Source organism: Corythoichthys intestinalis, chromosome 17 (assembly GCF_030265065.1).
Source record: "Corythoichthys intestinalis isolate RoL2023-P3 chromosome 17, ASM3026506v1, whole genome shotgun sequence".
Taxonomy (NCBI): Eukaryota; Metazoa; Chordata; class Actinopteri; order Syngnathiformes; family Syngnathidae; genus Corythoichthys; species Corythoichthys intestinalis.
Genome location: NC_080411.1, coordinates 454365 through 470849, shown reverse-complemented (window position 1 = coordinate 470849; position 16485 = coordinate 454365). Strand labels below are relative to the sequence as shown.

General features: G+C 38.7%; 1 protein-coding gene across 2 annotated transcripts in view; it reads left to right on the top strand.

The window, feature by feature from the left end:
- The first annotated feature begins 578 nt into the window (after positions 1 to 578).
- sardh (sarcosine dehydrogenase) overlaps positions 579 to 16485 on the top strand; it is a 74887-nt gene continuing 58980 nt past the window's right edge. Inside the window, exons 1-8 of one of the 2 annotated variants that reach the window (XM_057819683.1) lie at positions 579 to 723; positions 4023 to 4215; positions 5023 to 5159; positions 7642 to 7820; positions 10478 to 10657; positions 10941 to 11064; positions 12299 to 12399; positions 15059 to 15163. In XM_057819683.1, coding sequence (XP_057675666.1) covers positions 4028 to 4215; positions 5023 to 5159; positions 7642 to 7820; positions 10478 to 10657; positions 10941 to 11064; positions 12299 to 12399; positions 15059 to 15163 — 1014 coding nt within the window. In that variant the 5' untranslated portion in view covers positions 579 to 723; positions 4023 to 4027. The remainder of the gene's footprint in view (positions 724 to 4022; positions 4216 to 5022; positions 5160 to 7641; positions 7821 to 10477; positions 10658 to 10940; positions 11065 to 12298; positions 12400 to 15058; positions 15164 to 16485) is intronic. The other variant, XM_057819684.1, reaches the window with a different exon arrangement.

The following is a 16485-nucleotide window of genomic DNA, read 5'->3' as shown; positions in this document are numbered from 1 at the left end:
GCTGAAGTTTTACCTTACTTCCTTCACAGTTGTAAAGTCATTTTGGAACAGAAACAGGCAAACATAATGGGGAGCATGGATTTGTCCCTTATTATTGGCCTAAGGAAAAGAACGCTAAATGCTTCAGCATATTGGACAATTGCATGCTTCTGCAATTTTGTGGTAACAGTTTGGTCGTAGCCAGTTGCTGGATTATAAATTCAGATGTGAATTAATTTAACTTTCATGCAGAATTCTCAATTTGACAGATCAGTTTTGGTATGAATTAGACCACAAACTGAGAGCAACACCTTCTCATTCAACAACAGTGTGTAACCTTGTTAATTGCTTCTGAAAGAAATTTTGAAAAAAAAATTACATTAACTTCTAAACCTTGCAGGAGGCATTTAGCAGTTCTAGCTAAAAAGGGCAGGCTAAAACCTATAGATTAGGAAAGGGATGTCACTTAGCTTGAGTCAAGACAGGTAAGCAAATGTAATTCATACGTATATTGTTTTCCTTTTTACACTTTGCAAAAATCATTTGATGGCGGTATTTAAATTTGAAATTCTGTAGTTTCGTGAGCAGGAAGGGGGCGTGGCCAAAAGCAGTCAACTCCACGTTGTGTACAGATTCTTTCGGTGTCACTCGACAAGAAGTGCCAGCCCAACATATGTCAACAGGACACACGTAAACAACTCAAAACTTTCTCCTAAGCTGCTCTCTCTCTCTCTTTTTAAACCAGTAAGTGTCTGCTTCTGCAATTGCGCACCACATGCTGCTGTAACTGCCATATGCGTTTGTTTCTCCCTCGGTTGGTTTCTGTGTGTTCTGTGCAAGCTACGCTTTCCACGAGTCACTTAACTACAGTACTTTATTTACATCTACTCTGCTTGCCTTTCGAGGTTTTCTTTCAGTGTTGCCGAACAATGTATGAAGACACAATTGATCATGTTTATATCAGAGTGAGGAGGAATATAACCCTCCTCGGCTTGGTTTGCACTGATGAGATTGCAACAGTTTTGGAGGTTTTATGTAGATGTTCTCTAATTTGAAAATATATAAGTTTACACACAAGGCATACACGATCTCAGACTTGACCATATAGAATAAGCCCATATTTTGCGGTTCGCCATTATAACCGTATTTATTTTTGTGGATACAAAAAACTCGTAAAACTCGTATCTGCATTGTTCGTGCTGTTTCTGAAACGCCACAAGATGATGCCAAAGCTTTGTCTAATAGGGAAGTATACAGTATTGGTGTCAAAGGGATATGTAGATCTTTGACCAGAGACAAACTATGTTTGGGTGTTGCTAAATTTAAATGGGGATGTTATGGGAGATTCTAGGTTGCAAGACAGGTCATTTATTGTAGATATTTAGAGTAGATGAATATGGAAAATGATAGCACGCTCTCTCTCACAGTGATCTATGGACAGCTTGCCTTATTGGACTGATGTGTTTTGTAATACATCTGAGAATTTTCGGTTTTTGAAGTTTTTGTTTGTTTGTTTTGCAAGAAAATAAACTCATAAGTTTCATGTAAATTTTGGATATTTATGTTTGACTGCTGACCACTCAAGGGCCTATCCCAAAGTAAGATAATCATCTAACTCACAACTCATCTTCTGTTGAGTCGCCACTAAGTTGACGACATTGGGGAAAGGGTACTGTATCCGGGGATCACATTTGTAGTTTTGTTGTGGTGGGGTGAAACCAAGGGCGTAGGTTTGGTCTTAACTTCGGTAGGGATGCTATAACAACATATATACCTTTAGCTGGGGACGGGACATTAATCAGACCAAACAGATTGGGTGAATGGGGGTCAGGGCTACATTTCTCACAAATATGCTGATGTGTTCCCTACGTAAAAATGAAAAAAGTTAAAAGTGTTATTTTCAAGGGAGAAAATGGGGTAAATCCCCCTTTCTTCATGAAAGGGAAATTTACAGCGGTTGTGTTTTCGTGTGTGTTATTTTTTTTTTTTTGGGGGGGGGGGGGGGGTGTCTGCATAGGCTGCAAATAAAATTATTTTTAAATGAATGATGGAGAAAAATTATTTTAATTAATGAATAAATGCACAGTTGAATTAACGTTAATGGTAGAAAACACATACAGTACAGGAAGACACTTATCTCTAAGCTGCTTCCTACTCAAGGTTTGCAGGTTAGAAAGTTCACACAGTTTAATATTAAGCTAACTGTGATGCAGGTCGGACTTTCAGTAGCAAAATTAGTGGCGTGTTCCCCACCTTCACAACATTGACATCTAGTTACAGTGGCTGCTGCTGCGGCTGGCCGAAAAAAAATTCTAATATCCCTCGTCTTTGAAGGGGGTGGAGGAGGCGGCATGTTGACATGCATTTCTGTTGGGGTTGTGTGAGTGTGCGTGTTTGTTTGTTCTAGTCATCAGCCAATCAAACGTGCGTTTGAGGGGGGGGAAATGGACTGGGGCATTCAGCAAGTGAAAAGGGGTCAATATAAGTCTGAACATAATGAAAATACAGTAGTTCACTTTATAATGGAATTGTCAATTCTATTCTTACAACATATCGGAAGACATGATAATTATTATCATTAATAATTATTGTCAATTATAATCTTTATAATAATTCAAATAAAGTTGCTTAAAAGTTGGCGGGGACAATTTGAGCATCGTGAAAAGTTGTTAGTGTCCCTATGCAAACCTACGCCCTTGGGTGAAACACATAACTGCCAAAAGGAAAGCTGAGCTGCACAGTTTTGTTGCGTGCATGCATACCGCACACACAGATAATCTAAACTTTTGATGCATGGCATTTGTTTGTTCAATGATGTTGGTGGTCTTGCCAGACATTGGTCCTAACTGGCAATTTATAATGAGAAATGATTCCATTTAGTGTTTGTAGTTGAACATTAAATCACACTTATGCTGCAATATGATTGGTCCCTTGCAAAGGCGCGCAGCAGAAATATGGGTGCGTGATCACTGTGTATGTGTGGTACTATTTACTTTGATTAAGACTTGTAGGAAGATGACAGGAGTTTGTGGTTTTATTGGTATGCGAAAGGTGTGGCAGACACCGTTGTTGTGTTTAGTATTACGTGATATGCACTTGAAAGTGAAAGTGTTACAAGCTGTAGGGCTGTCCAAGAATGTAGTTGCTCATTTCATTTCATTTCATGCTGCTGTTCCAGAGTGAATATATTTGCCAGACTTGTTGAGATTTAAAAGAAGTCCACTCTTGTTTGCTTTATGTTCATTGGGACTTTTCATGTTATTTATTTATTTTTTGGGGTATATTATGCCAGTGTTTGTTATAATACAAATTGATTTACAGCATTAGCGGAGGACTGTGAAAAATATTAAAGTGTATTGGAATATAATGGCAAAGTTGACAAAAAGATCTCAATTAGATGATTGTCCTTAATTGTTTAGTTTTTGTCGTAATTGGGTCTTAGAATGATACGAATTTGGTTGATTGTGTCCAATGAATGTTGGATTAATCTTGTCTTGAAGCCCTTAAACCAAATACGCACTAATATACTGTATGTCCCTAGCTGATTTAGTCTTAAGTCGTTTGCTTACAGATTGCATGATAATAAGAACAAACGTATACCATACACTGTTTATGTCTAGCATATGTTATATATTGAGAAAGGAAATATATTCATGTATCCCCAATTTGTCTTCTCATATCAGATATCGGGGAGTTCAGTTGGATGTTTGTAAGCGCTGTTCGTTTGGTGGAGATTTTTCCTCATGTACAACCCTTACCTTGGCTCAACATTGATTTACATAACATGGGCTGCCGTGGCAAAGTCAGTGAAAATGTTGTCTGCAGCCCTATGGATCCTAGTTCATACAACTTAAGTCGAGTTGAAACCTGTCCACTCCTGCTTGAGTCTTGATTACAATGTTGCAGAGCAAAACCTTTTTTGACAGCTACGCAAAATGTAAATGAATTGTAAACCAAGGAATCCCCTAATTCTGCTTGAATAGGAATATTTATTTTTGGAACTCCATTTACGTCAAAGCTTAATGTCTCCCGACTCTCCACAGGGGCTATGGCCTTCCTCGGGAGTGCGGTTCGGCGATTGGTATGGGGAGTGCGCCCCCAGCTCTCCACACCTATGTGCCAAACAAGTTGTCGGACCTACAGCTCAGAGCCCACCAAAGAGAAGAGTGTTCCCTATGAGAAGACACTGAGACAGGATGAAACGGCCACATCTGGGCCAACTAAACCTTTACCCAGGTAGCATCTGAAGAGCAAAGATAGCCAACTTTCTCTAACTACAGTTTATTAAAAAAAAAATCTTAAATGAACAGAAGATGATGACAAACAATTCAGTTGCAAAAAGAAAATAATAAACAACTAAGCTAAATACAGTTCGTCATAAGGGAACAATTTAAAGCAGGCCGACGTGGACTTGGTTTCTCGAGTGCCCCGGGATGCCTTCGGGTAGATACACTTTTTAGTATGTGTATCCAAAAAGGCAGGCTTGCGTCAGCCTCAAAATGGCACTCACTATTGGAAACTCTGCCCATCTCTACACGGTAGGAAAAATACAAGGTATAAACAGTCAATTCCTATCCCCTTATCATATCTTAGAGAGGAGTTCATTTTGTCTACAAAAAGGGAGCACCCACTTCTTATGCATAAATTGAAGTACAGTAGTCGAACAGCAATGAACAAATACGTATTATCATTTTAAAATACATTCCTTCACATCCAACGGAGTATAATGAGTTCTACAGATTTTGGGAATGAGTTACCAGTCACTATACCAGTGTCACAGTCATTTTGTCCTCAATTGAGGGGAAACACGACATAGCAGATATTAGTTAACTTGTATTTGGCTGCCATAATATAAGATTTCCGTGGTTGTACAAACTACAAGGCAGATCTCTAGGCTAACAATTGTGAACAACTGTCGTGGAATGAATTGAGCACAAAAATGGTTAGGTGGAAACTATAGACTTCAGAGTTTTTTGGCATTATCATTAAGCAACAAAATGAGGAGACTATCAGTAAGTTTTGTCCTTCTATGTGCTGGTTTAGGTCAGCAGATGTGGTGGTGATTGGAGGGGGCAGTCTGGGCTGTCAGACCATCTACCACCTGGCTAAAATGGGCATGACAAACGTGGTTCTGCTGGAGAGAGACCGACTGACTGCTGGAACCACGTGGCACACTGCAGGTGACAGACTTCAAAACAATGTCCGCTTTTGATTTGCCGTTGCTCCCTGTTTATGCTTTCCCAATTGAAAAGAACCCAGAGACAACTTGGTACTATAACGTATTATTTTGTGTAGCTGGTTAGTTGGGCTTTCAAGTGTGGCAGGGGGGCTCAAAATCCCTCACAGCGGAGTGTGCTGAGCGTCTTTTTGTCTGTTTGTTTGTTTGTTTTTCCCCATCCAAAAACAGCTGTTTCGGTTCAAGTACGTCATTTCTCCATACAAGTCGTGCACAAAGGCAGTACACATGCATGCTGGATCGTTTATGTACAACTGCTAGGCTACTACAAAGACAGCGTTCTGTTTCACCTACAGTAATTGTTGGAGTTTTTGCATTGGAAATAAGAGCGCCACTGTATTATAATGCAAATCCCCGCAACTAGACGGCGCAATGACACACGAATGCATTTGAAACCAAAAAGGGCCAATAAGCCTCGGTTTAACGCCCCCTTTCCACAACACTAAAATAAATTGCGCAAGAATATCCAACAGCACTCGCCATGCAACTTTTTCAACATGTATATTTAATCCCTAAAGTTAAATGTGCTATTGTTTACATTATTTATTTATTTTATTTTGAACAAAACAAAACAAAACCCAAAAATTCTACCAAAACACTTTTTTCTCCCCAACACCAGGCCCACGCCACTGAAATGTGGTGATACACTGTATATAATGGACATATGGGGACTCGGTGTCGAAAAACGTCCAGGACTGGTGTAAAAAATGATGTATTGCGTATCCAAATGACCACTTTTTCGATATGAAGTAAATCCAATTGAATCCAACACACTTTTCTATCCTTTGCCACAGCTTCATGCGTTACTTAGTAAGATTCTTCCAGAACCCCTTGCAGCAAGGTCAGATGAGTAGGGAGGTTTCCAGGATCCAGGATCGTGTTGCACTTTCTGATCAGGAACTATCAGATGAATTGTAACTGGGTTGACATGGTGAAGCTGTCACCAATTGCTCTTCTCACGTGTTAACAAAGCAAATGCCGCAAGATGGATTTGAAGATGTGCTGGTTGGCTATCCAGCCCGTGTTGAAGCTCATAGTTTGAGTTTGAAATAGTTACCAGTAACTATATAGTAATAGAGGTTTCTGACGCACCTCATATAGTACACTCCCTGACAGTGTTGGTAAACTTACTTTAGAAAAGTAATTAATTACAGTTACAAATTACTTCTCCCCAAAAGTAATCGAGTTAGTAAGTCAGTTACCTGAATGTAAGAATAATTTGTTACTTGGCAAAGTAACTGGTGTTACTTTTCATGTACCCCCCCCCCCCCCCGTTTTTTTTTTTTTTTTCTATTAAAAAAAAAAAAAAAAAAGCTTAGGTCACACTATGTGAAGTTCAAAGGGTTTTTGAGACAACTGACCCTAGCCCAATTGTTTACACTACACTTAACTAGAAACAGGGGTATTGCAGATATTGCAATAACTAGATAGTAACCTTTGCTATGTTTGGAAGTCGATCTAATGTGGTGAATCAACTGTTAAAAGTTGTTAAAATTGCTCCCGTTATTGCATTAGTTCGTTGCATAGAAACGGTTTCATCATTTAAAGATAGATTCAAGTCAAGATTTTGCTGATTTAGGAGTATTTTGGATAAAAAGTTACTCAGGTTCGCTAGGAAGGTTCTCTACAACAGAGCTATCCTGAGAAGTCTACTGCTTTAAGATGGCGGCTGTTTACTAACGCCAGCAAGTCTATAATTTCGCATCTAGTTTTCTATACATGTCCTAACCCCGCCGAGCCTGTTATTTATCATCTAGTTCTATATACATGTGATATCTACCGCATCGTGCATCATGTGGGCGTATTTTGTAGAATATTGGCTACAGTCAGGTATTATTGGAGCCACCTAGCATCGAGTTTGAAATGGCATCAAAACTCCTTTCTGCCTCCCCACTCTGCTTCCGCGAGTCAGTGTGTCTCAGACTTTTCTTGAGTCATTCAACCAACGTAGTAACGCAAAGTAACGCACAGCTTTACATCCTCAGTAACGGTAACGGCGTTGCAAAGATGAGAAAAGTAATTAGATTACTCACTACTGAAAAAAATAACGCCGTTAGTTACGTCGTTATACTCTAACGCCGTTATTAACAACATTGCTCCCTAATTACAAAAACCAGTTCATTGATGACTCTAAAGTTCTTCAACTGGAGGTATGGAAGCGAGTAGGTGATTGTCTGTAATGTCTATATGTCTGTTGACAAATCAACTTGTACCCCGACTCTTGCCAAATGAGGACAAGTTCAATAAAAAGTAGATAGCGACTGAACCTACAATGATTTTGAACTTTACAATTGAAATGTGACTATGGTGACATCCAAAATATAGACAGTCATTTGTTACGGTTGTGGCTTACTTTGTCATTTCTAATATGCGATATTAGGTTTTTTATTTTTTTATTATTATTTTTTTTTTAATATGTCTTCCAGGCCTCCTGTGGCAGCTCCGCCCAAGTGATGTTGAGGTGGAGCTCCTGGCCCACACACGGAATGTGATCAGTAAAGACCTTGAGGAAGAAACAGGCCTCCACACTGGCTGGATCCAGAACGGAGGACTCTTCATTGCCTCCAACAAGCAGCGGCTGGACGAATACAAACGCCTCATGTCGGTGAGACGCAGGGTTTTCATTGGCTGGAAAACAGTGTCATTATTGCCGGAAGATGAAAGCACACACGCACATAAAATTGCCTGGACGACATTGCCATCGTGCTCATTTGCATGCTTTGGTTAATTAAATTAATATTTAAGGAGTCAGTTACAGTGGTCTTTTTTTGGACCAATAGACAACATCTCTGAGCATTCTCAAGCAAAAAAATAGTAGGCTACCCTGTCGCGGATGATGTTGTTGAGTCTGCTTGCCGTATTTGGCCGCTCGTGTCTCTTGTTACTCTAGTCTCTCTCTGACGGACACGCGCGTGACAAAAGTTTCCCCCGGAACTCGGCATGCCCCACATAAGTTCCATTGGTGAATTCTGTTTCGAGATAGTGGTCACTACAACCTGCTATGTATGTACAAAGCCACGAAAAAGTATTTGCACCCTTCTCTGATTCTTATTTTTTTCCGTCATGTCCACATTTGAATGTTGAAAATGTTAAAACAAATGTAAATATAACACAAAGACAATTTAAAGACAGGTAGTTTTTATTCAATATCTCGGCCGAGCCTAGAAAGTCTGGCTATGAACAGAATCAGTAGTGGCTATGTTTACATGCAGAAAATATTCAGGTTTATGTCGATATTCATTCGGAGCAACCTGTTTACATGCGAGAGCATTTTGGGTTGCTCCTACAGTGGTATGAAAAAGTATCTGAACCTTTGGGAATTTCTCACATTTCTGCATAAAATCACCATCAGATGTGATCTGATCTTTGTCAAAATCACACAGATGAAAAAACCATGTCTGCTTCAACTAAAACCACCCAAACATTTATAAGTTTTCACGTTTTAATGAGAATAGCATGCAAACAATAACAGAAGGGGGAAAAATAAGTAAGTGAACCATCACATTTAATATTTTGCGGCCCCCAATTTGGCAGCAATAACTTCAACCAGACGCTTCCTGTATCAATCAGGACTAATCTCGGCCCATTTTTCTCTACAAAACTGCTGTAGTTCAGTCAGATTCCTGGGATGTCTGGCATGAATTGCTGTCTTTAGGTCATGCCACAGCATCTCAATGGGGTTCAAGTCTGGACTTTGACTTGGCCACTCCAGAAAGTGTATTTTGTTCTTCTGAAACCATTCTGAAGAGGATTTACTTCTGTGTTTTGCATCATTGTCTTGTTGCAGCATCCATCCTATTTCTAGCTTCAACGGTCTGACAGACCAAAGGCCTCAGGTTTTCCTGCAAAACGTTTGAATTCATTCTTCCATTAATGATTGCAAGTTGTCCAGGCCCTGAGGTAGTAACACAGCCCCAAATCATGATGTTTCCTCCACCGTGCTTGACAGTGGGGATGAGGTGTTGATGTTGGTGAGCTGTTCCATTATTTCTCCACACTTGATGTTCTGTGTTACTCCCAAACAATTCAACTTTGGTCACATCAGTCCACAAAATATTTTGCCAAAACGTCTGTGGACTGTCCAAGTGCCTTTTTGCGAACATTAAACGAGCAACAATGTTTTATTTATTTATTTATTTATTTTTACAGCAGTGGCTTCCTCCCATGAACACCATTCCTGGCCATAGTTTTACATATCGTTGATGTGTGTACAGAGATGTGTGCCAGTGATGTCTTTAGCAGACACTCTAGAGTTGAGCAACGGTGCCAAATTCTCTGCATTTGTAGACAACTTCTCTGACTGTCGATTGATGAACATCCAGACTTTTAGAGATGGTTTTGTATCCTTTCCCAGCTTCATACAAATCAACAGTCCTTGATCGTAGGCTTTCAGACCGAGCCGTGATGCACATCAGACAATGTTTCTCCTCAAGACTATTCTTACCAGGTGTGTGTTTTATCGTGGGCAGGGCCGCTTTAAACCACTCATCAGTGATTGGGCACACACCTGACTTAAATTGTTTGGTAAAAATTAGTTTCAATTGCTCTTTAAGTCTCCTTAGGTACAGGGTTCACTTACTTATTTTTCCCCCTTCTGTCATTGTTTGCATGCTATTCTCATTAAAATATTCATTCATTCATTTTCCATGCCGCTTATCCTCACGAGGGTCGCGGAGGTACTGGAGTCTATCCCAGCTAACTACGGTCAGCAGGCAGGATACACCCTGAATTGGTTGCCAGCCAATCGCAGGACATCATTACAATATGAAAACCTATAAATGTTTGCGTGGTTTTAGTTAAGCAGACACTGTTTTTATATCTGTGTGATTTGGACAAAGATCAGATCACATTTGATGGTGATTTTATGAAGAAATGTGAGAAATTCCAAAAGGTTCAGACACTTTTTCATACCATTGTACGTACATCCAGCTAACCATGGCAGTGCTATACTGTATGTCGTTGTCGATCACTGTACTTTTGTAAATCATGTCGGTAGTCGCTGCTTTGTTTGTCTTTGATTATAACATTACCAGGAGTCTAAAGTTCACTTCCATGAAACATGGGATGTCTCAGCACGGAGATGAGTGTTGCCCCGATATCATTTTTCGGCACCCGATACAGATTGCAATACATATAGCAGTGTGCCGATGCCGGTATCGGTGCAACACTAATAAGGACTTTTCAAGCACATTTCATTTTGCAAAGGTTACTTTGGAATGTGCAAATTCTAACCATTGAAACCATAATGTCTCTGTCTTCTAGCTGGGTAAAGTGTATGGTATAGAGTCCCATGTGCTGTCACCTGCTGAGACAAAGGACCTTTATCCTCTAATGAATGTTGACGACCTTTATGGAACACTTTACGTGCCCAAAGATGGCACTATGGACCCTGCGGGCACGTGCACTACCCTGAGCAGAGCTGCTTCTGCAAGGGGAGCAACGGTAACATTTACTGGCCAATGTTCATAATATTCTGAAAAAACAACACGTCTCACTGAAAAGTGGCTTCAATTTTGGATAAATGTTTTGTCTTTTTTTTCTCCCCCAAAATGTTTGTAATTCTTAAATGGTTGAAATAAATCACAAAAGACTCATCACATGGAATGGCTAACTTTCGTAAGCGGGAGCAATGCAAAAACCTGCAATACCTATATACTGTAGTATGCAAATATTTACAATGAATCTGTAAAAGCCTCGACGATCTAACTGTGCATTCCTAAACCAGGTGATTGAGAACTGCCCTGTGACCGGTATCAAAGTTCAAGCGGATGACTTGGGAGTGAAGAGGGTGAAGGCAGTGCAGACCCCACACGGCACCATCGAGACACCATGTGTGGTGAATTGTGCAGGTCAGGCAAAGCAGCCCCAAATCAATTAGAATTTTGTCATTGATTCATTTTATGTGTTGTAATCAAATAAGAGCCTGTCTTGACGGTGTTGTTTTTCAGTAGTCCTTTTGAGTTATCGCTATTTCTTTCACAACAAATCAATTTAACTGACTGATATTACAATTGTGCTTATATTTTCACTAGGGCTGTCAAACGATGAACATTTTTAATCGAGTTAATCACAGCTTCAAAAAATAATTAATCGTAATTCATCGCAATTCAAACCTGCTATATATAATATGCCATATTTTTCTGTAAATTATTGTTGGAATGGAAAGATAAGACACAAGACGGTTATATACATTCAACATACTGTACATAAGTACTGTATTTGCTTATTATAACAATAAATCAAAAAGATGGCATTAACATGAACATTCTGTTCAAGCGATCCATGTATAGAAAGACTTGTAGTTCTTAAAAGATAAATGTTTCTACAAGTTATAGAAATTTTATATTAAAACCCCTCTTAATGTTTTCGTTTTAATAAAATTTGTAAAATTTGCAATAAAAAAATAAACTAATAGCTCGCTATTGTTGATGTCAGTAATTACATGTTGCTCATGGTGCAATGTGGTAAAATCAGTCGCACCCAAGCGCCAGCAGAGGGCGAAAAAACACCCCCAAAAAAACACAACAAGTGGACATGGCACTGAGCTGTCATTTTAATCTGTTTGATTTTAATTGCGTCAAATATTTTTAACGTGATTAATTTTAAAAATTAATTACCGCCCGTTAACACGATAATTTTGACAGCCCTAATTTTCACATATGAGCATCCATACTTTTACATAGCATTACATAAAATGCCAGTGGAATCCCTAACCGCTGTAATCATGTATACACGGTATAGTACACACAGTGCATGTTACATTTTAGATATTTTAATTGGAGTGTTCCCCACTCAAACACGAAGAACAATATCACATTCTACCTAATGTTTGCCAAACGTTACCCAAACGTAAGTTTTAGGTGTGTCTGAAAAGTCTGAGATTGTATTTTTTTTACTTTGAATTTCACAAAGCACAATTTTAAATAATCAACTTCATTTTGCCTTTTTAATACAGTCAGTAAACTTGGCATTTTTGTCCCACATTGTCTCCGCGCATTTACAATTTTATTAAGCGCTTAGGAAGCCTATTGGAACTGAAGGTGACATTGCTAATAACATTGCTGTTTTATGCTCATGGCATAGGAGTGTGGGCCACAAAATTGGGGCAAATGGCTGGCGTAAAAGTGCCCCTCATTGCCATGCATCACGCCTACGTTGTAACAGAAAGGATCGAAGGCATTCAGGTCAGTTCTTTGTCAATCATTGCAAAAAATTTTAGCTCAGTCACTACACCATTTTTTCATATAATAATAAAAATAACCGTCATCATCATCATCATAATATGTTTCAAAGCGCCTTTCAATACACCCAAGGACACTGTACCCCCCCCCCCCCCCCCAAAATTAGACAAAACCAAAGATTTAAAAGCACAACAACAAAGTAACAAGAAACTTAGAAGTCTGATTGAAACAAAACACAATTGAAATAGGCAAGGAGGACAGGAAAGTGGGTAGAAAAGGGAGAAACAGCGAGAACCAAAAGTGGTATTTGCCATGTGGCAAAATGTATTTTGACTTGTGGCATTTTTTTGGAATGTGGCAAAATGGATTTTGCCATGTGGCATTTTTGCCTTTGGTATGTGGTATTTTGGGGGGTATATGGCATTTTTGCAGGCCATGCACATCCATGCCATTGACGGCTATGCACGTCCTAATTTTCCATTCATTTTAAATGGCAGAAAAACATGTGTGGCTGTGATTTTTGACCATACACTTACCATTAGAGTGCATTGACATCCAATTGGCACCCAAGTAAGGCTATGCCATTGACGGCTATGCACGTCCAAATTTTCCATTTGGGTGCCAGTTGAACGTCAGTGTGTTGTAATGGTAAGCGTATGGTGAAAAATCACAGCCAGACATGTTTGTCTGCCATTTGATATGAATGGAAAATTTGGACGTGCATAGCCGTCAATGGTATGGACGTGCATGGCCTGCAAAAATACCACATACCTCCAAAAAGGCCACATACCAAAAAAAAAAAAAAAAATCAGTTTTGCCACATTCCTCCAAAAAATGACACTTGTCAAAATATATTTTGCACATGGCAAAATCCATTTTGCCACATGGCAAAAAAAAATGCAACATGGCAAAATCAATTTTGTCACATGGCAAAAAAATGCCACCTGACAAAATGGATTTTGCCAGGTGGCAAATACCACTTTTCGTTCTCGGCCCTGCTGAGAAATGGATCGGAGTGGTCGTAGAGGAGTATTGTTGCAAAAAAGGTCAGATATATAAGATGGAGTCAGGCCTTGAAGAGCTTTGAAAGTGGTGAGGAGGATTTTGTTGTTGGAACTATCCAAAATGATGATGTTGTTTTTTTTTTTTATACAAAATTAATGAATTCAAACCTAAGTGTAGGGTTTAATATATGCATTTTCAATAGCGTTTTATTCTCCTTTCGAGCAGTATCTAGAAAATACCCACAAATGCAATGTGGGTACAAACGCACACAGGATTCTTAACAATTTACAGACTTGAGACTGTCTTGTGAAAGTTAATTGAACCAACAGGGGGCACTGTGATCCCAAAGTTATACAGAGTGTTTAAAGCTCAGCTTGGTTCAGTGTGTGTCTGTTTTTTGTGTAAATATCCCAATGATGTTAGGCTGGCTGTGGCTAACTTCTATCTGACAAGGCACAATTTAACCCCGTCATGTGCATCAAAATAGTGAGTGTGCACTGAGCCAGTGTGGCACATGTTTAACAGTGCTCATCCTCTTGAGGATGTTTTGTTTTTTGCAGCCAGAACGAGTCACTGTTTTATAGTTTGAAGGGAGTTAAGCGGCATTACAGCTCCGTGACACATTTACTTCCATAGACTGGATTAAAGCAGTAAATGCAGTCACTTTAGACGGCTATATTTGTAGTCGCCAGAAGGGGGCGACTCAACAAGTCCCATTCTGTCTGGGAAGAATGATTTGCCTCTGTAATATTCTTTATTTATTACTAGGATAGTAAATGTTTTCCTCGTGACTTTATAAGAACGCCCTCCCCCCATCTTATTATCAGTTTTAAATGTTGTTACCATTCCAAGGGAAATGATTAATGTACTTTTCTTTGTTGTATTGTTGCACTGTGATTGTGCAACCTGTTATCCAAATTCATCCAAGAAGATCATGTGATTTATCAAACACAACAAAATCTAACAGCTGTTTTAAAACTTCACGCCATAATTTTATACCCCTTTCCTGATAACATGCCTGTGACTGTCTTTTGTCAAAATATGGTGAATTAAAGCAAACTTTGCATACATTATTTTTACTTTCTTCCCCCCCCCACACACACAATGATTCACCTGTGGAAAACACACAATCAAAAATGATTCTGCTCACTTCAGAAAAAACATTGAATTGAATTCAAATCACCCTATTCATTATTGTGGGTATGTTTGGCTATGCTTTGGAAGTGCGCTGAAACATTCTGATGGCTGTTTCTAAATTTATGCTCCGTTAGTTAATAAGACAACCAAAGTATTACAGTGCTACTTGGTACATGTGTTATTTGAAGTTCTTATCCTGCCTGCGAGTCCTTGCACTGTCAACAGAACAGTAGTAATGAAAGGAAAATGCACCTCAGTGACTAGAAAAGGCACAACAGGCTTAAGATGAAGCTATATATTTGATGTTTTGTTCCCACATTTCACTGAACACAATACAAGGTGAATAGTTCTACCGCTGTAGTTACAGAGTTCAGCTTTTAAAGTGTGCCTTCAAAATTCAGGATACGATATGTTGCTGTAACGACTCTTATCATGCATCGCCATTGTATTAAAAAAAAAATGCAATGTCATTGTGATCATGTAACATGTCCTAATGTATTTATTTCATCCATCTGTGCAGAATATGCCAAATGTAAGGGACCATGATGCATCAGTGTACCTACGTCTCCAAGGGGATGCCCTGTCCGTGGGTGGTTATGAACAAAATCCTATCTTTTGGGATGAGGTAAACCGTCCTACAGTGTATGTTAGCTGTTCATAGTGAAACTTCAACTTATTTCGCTGGTGTCAATGTACTGATACAATATACTGTGATGTAGGGCTGCAGCTATCGATTATTTTAGTAGTTGATTAATCTATCAACTAGCCAGTGCGAGTAATCGGATTAGGACTATTTAATGCGTTGCAGAATTCATTTTAGGAGATGAAAAACAAAGGCTCTCAAAAATGGCACTTTCTAAAGAGCATGAACTGCGAGCGACTACAAAATAAAATTCCCAAGTGTTTCTTCAAACTATGCAGAATTGCACTTTCATTTCAAAATAAATTACAACACCTGAGCTTGGCCTCAAACAATATAAAATAAATAAATGAGGATCTACAGCAAGTACAAGAGAACAATTGAATAACTTGCATAGCAATGGTCCACCATCTTCAATATTATAAAATGCTGTTTTTTGTTGTTGTTTTTTTTAAAAAGCTCTTTACCTATCATTCAAACACACATTTCCACAAAAAAAACAGCTAAATATACTAGGGCTGTCAAACGATTAAAATTTTGAATCGAGTTAATTACAGCTTAAAAATGTATTAATCGTAATTAATCGCAATTCAAACCACCTCTAAAATATGCCATATTTTTCTGTAAATTATTGTTGGAATGGAAAGATAAGACACAAGACGGATATATACATTCAACATACGGTACATAGGTACTGTATTTGTTTATTATAACAATAAATCAACAAGCTGGTTTACACATTATTAACATTCTGTTAAAGCGATCCATGGATAGAAAGACTTGCAGTTCTTAAAAGATAAATGTTAGTACAAGTTATAGAAATTTTATATTCAAACCCCTCTTAATGTTTTCGTTTTAATAAAAATTGTAAAATTGCAATCAAAAAATAAACTAGTAGCCCGCCATTGTTGATGTCAATAATTACACAATGCTCATGGGTGCTTAAACTTATAAAATCAGTGGCGCTTGGGTGCAACAGCAGAGGGTGAAAAAACTCCAAAAAACACAAGTAACAAGTGGACATTGCACTGTGCTGTCATTTTAATCTGTTTGAGCAGGGCATGTGCGTTAATTGCGTCAAATATTTTAACGTGATTAATTTTAAAAAATGAATTACCGCCCGTTAACACGATAATTTTGAAAGCCCTAAAGTGGATATAATACAATGTACTGCCTCTTCTGACATCATAGTGGAAGTACATCTGCATTGTTTTTCATGTAACTATACATCGCTGGCATACAGTAGATAGCTGAACAAAGAAACATCATTTTTATGAAATAATTTTCTGACCAGTAAAGTAAAAGTG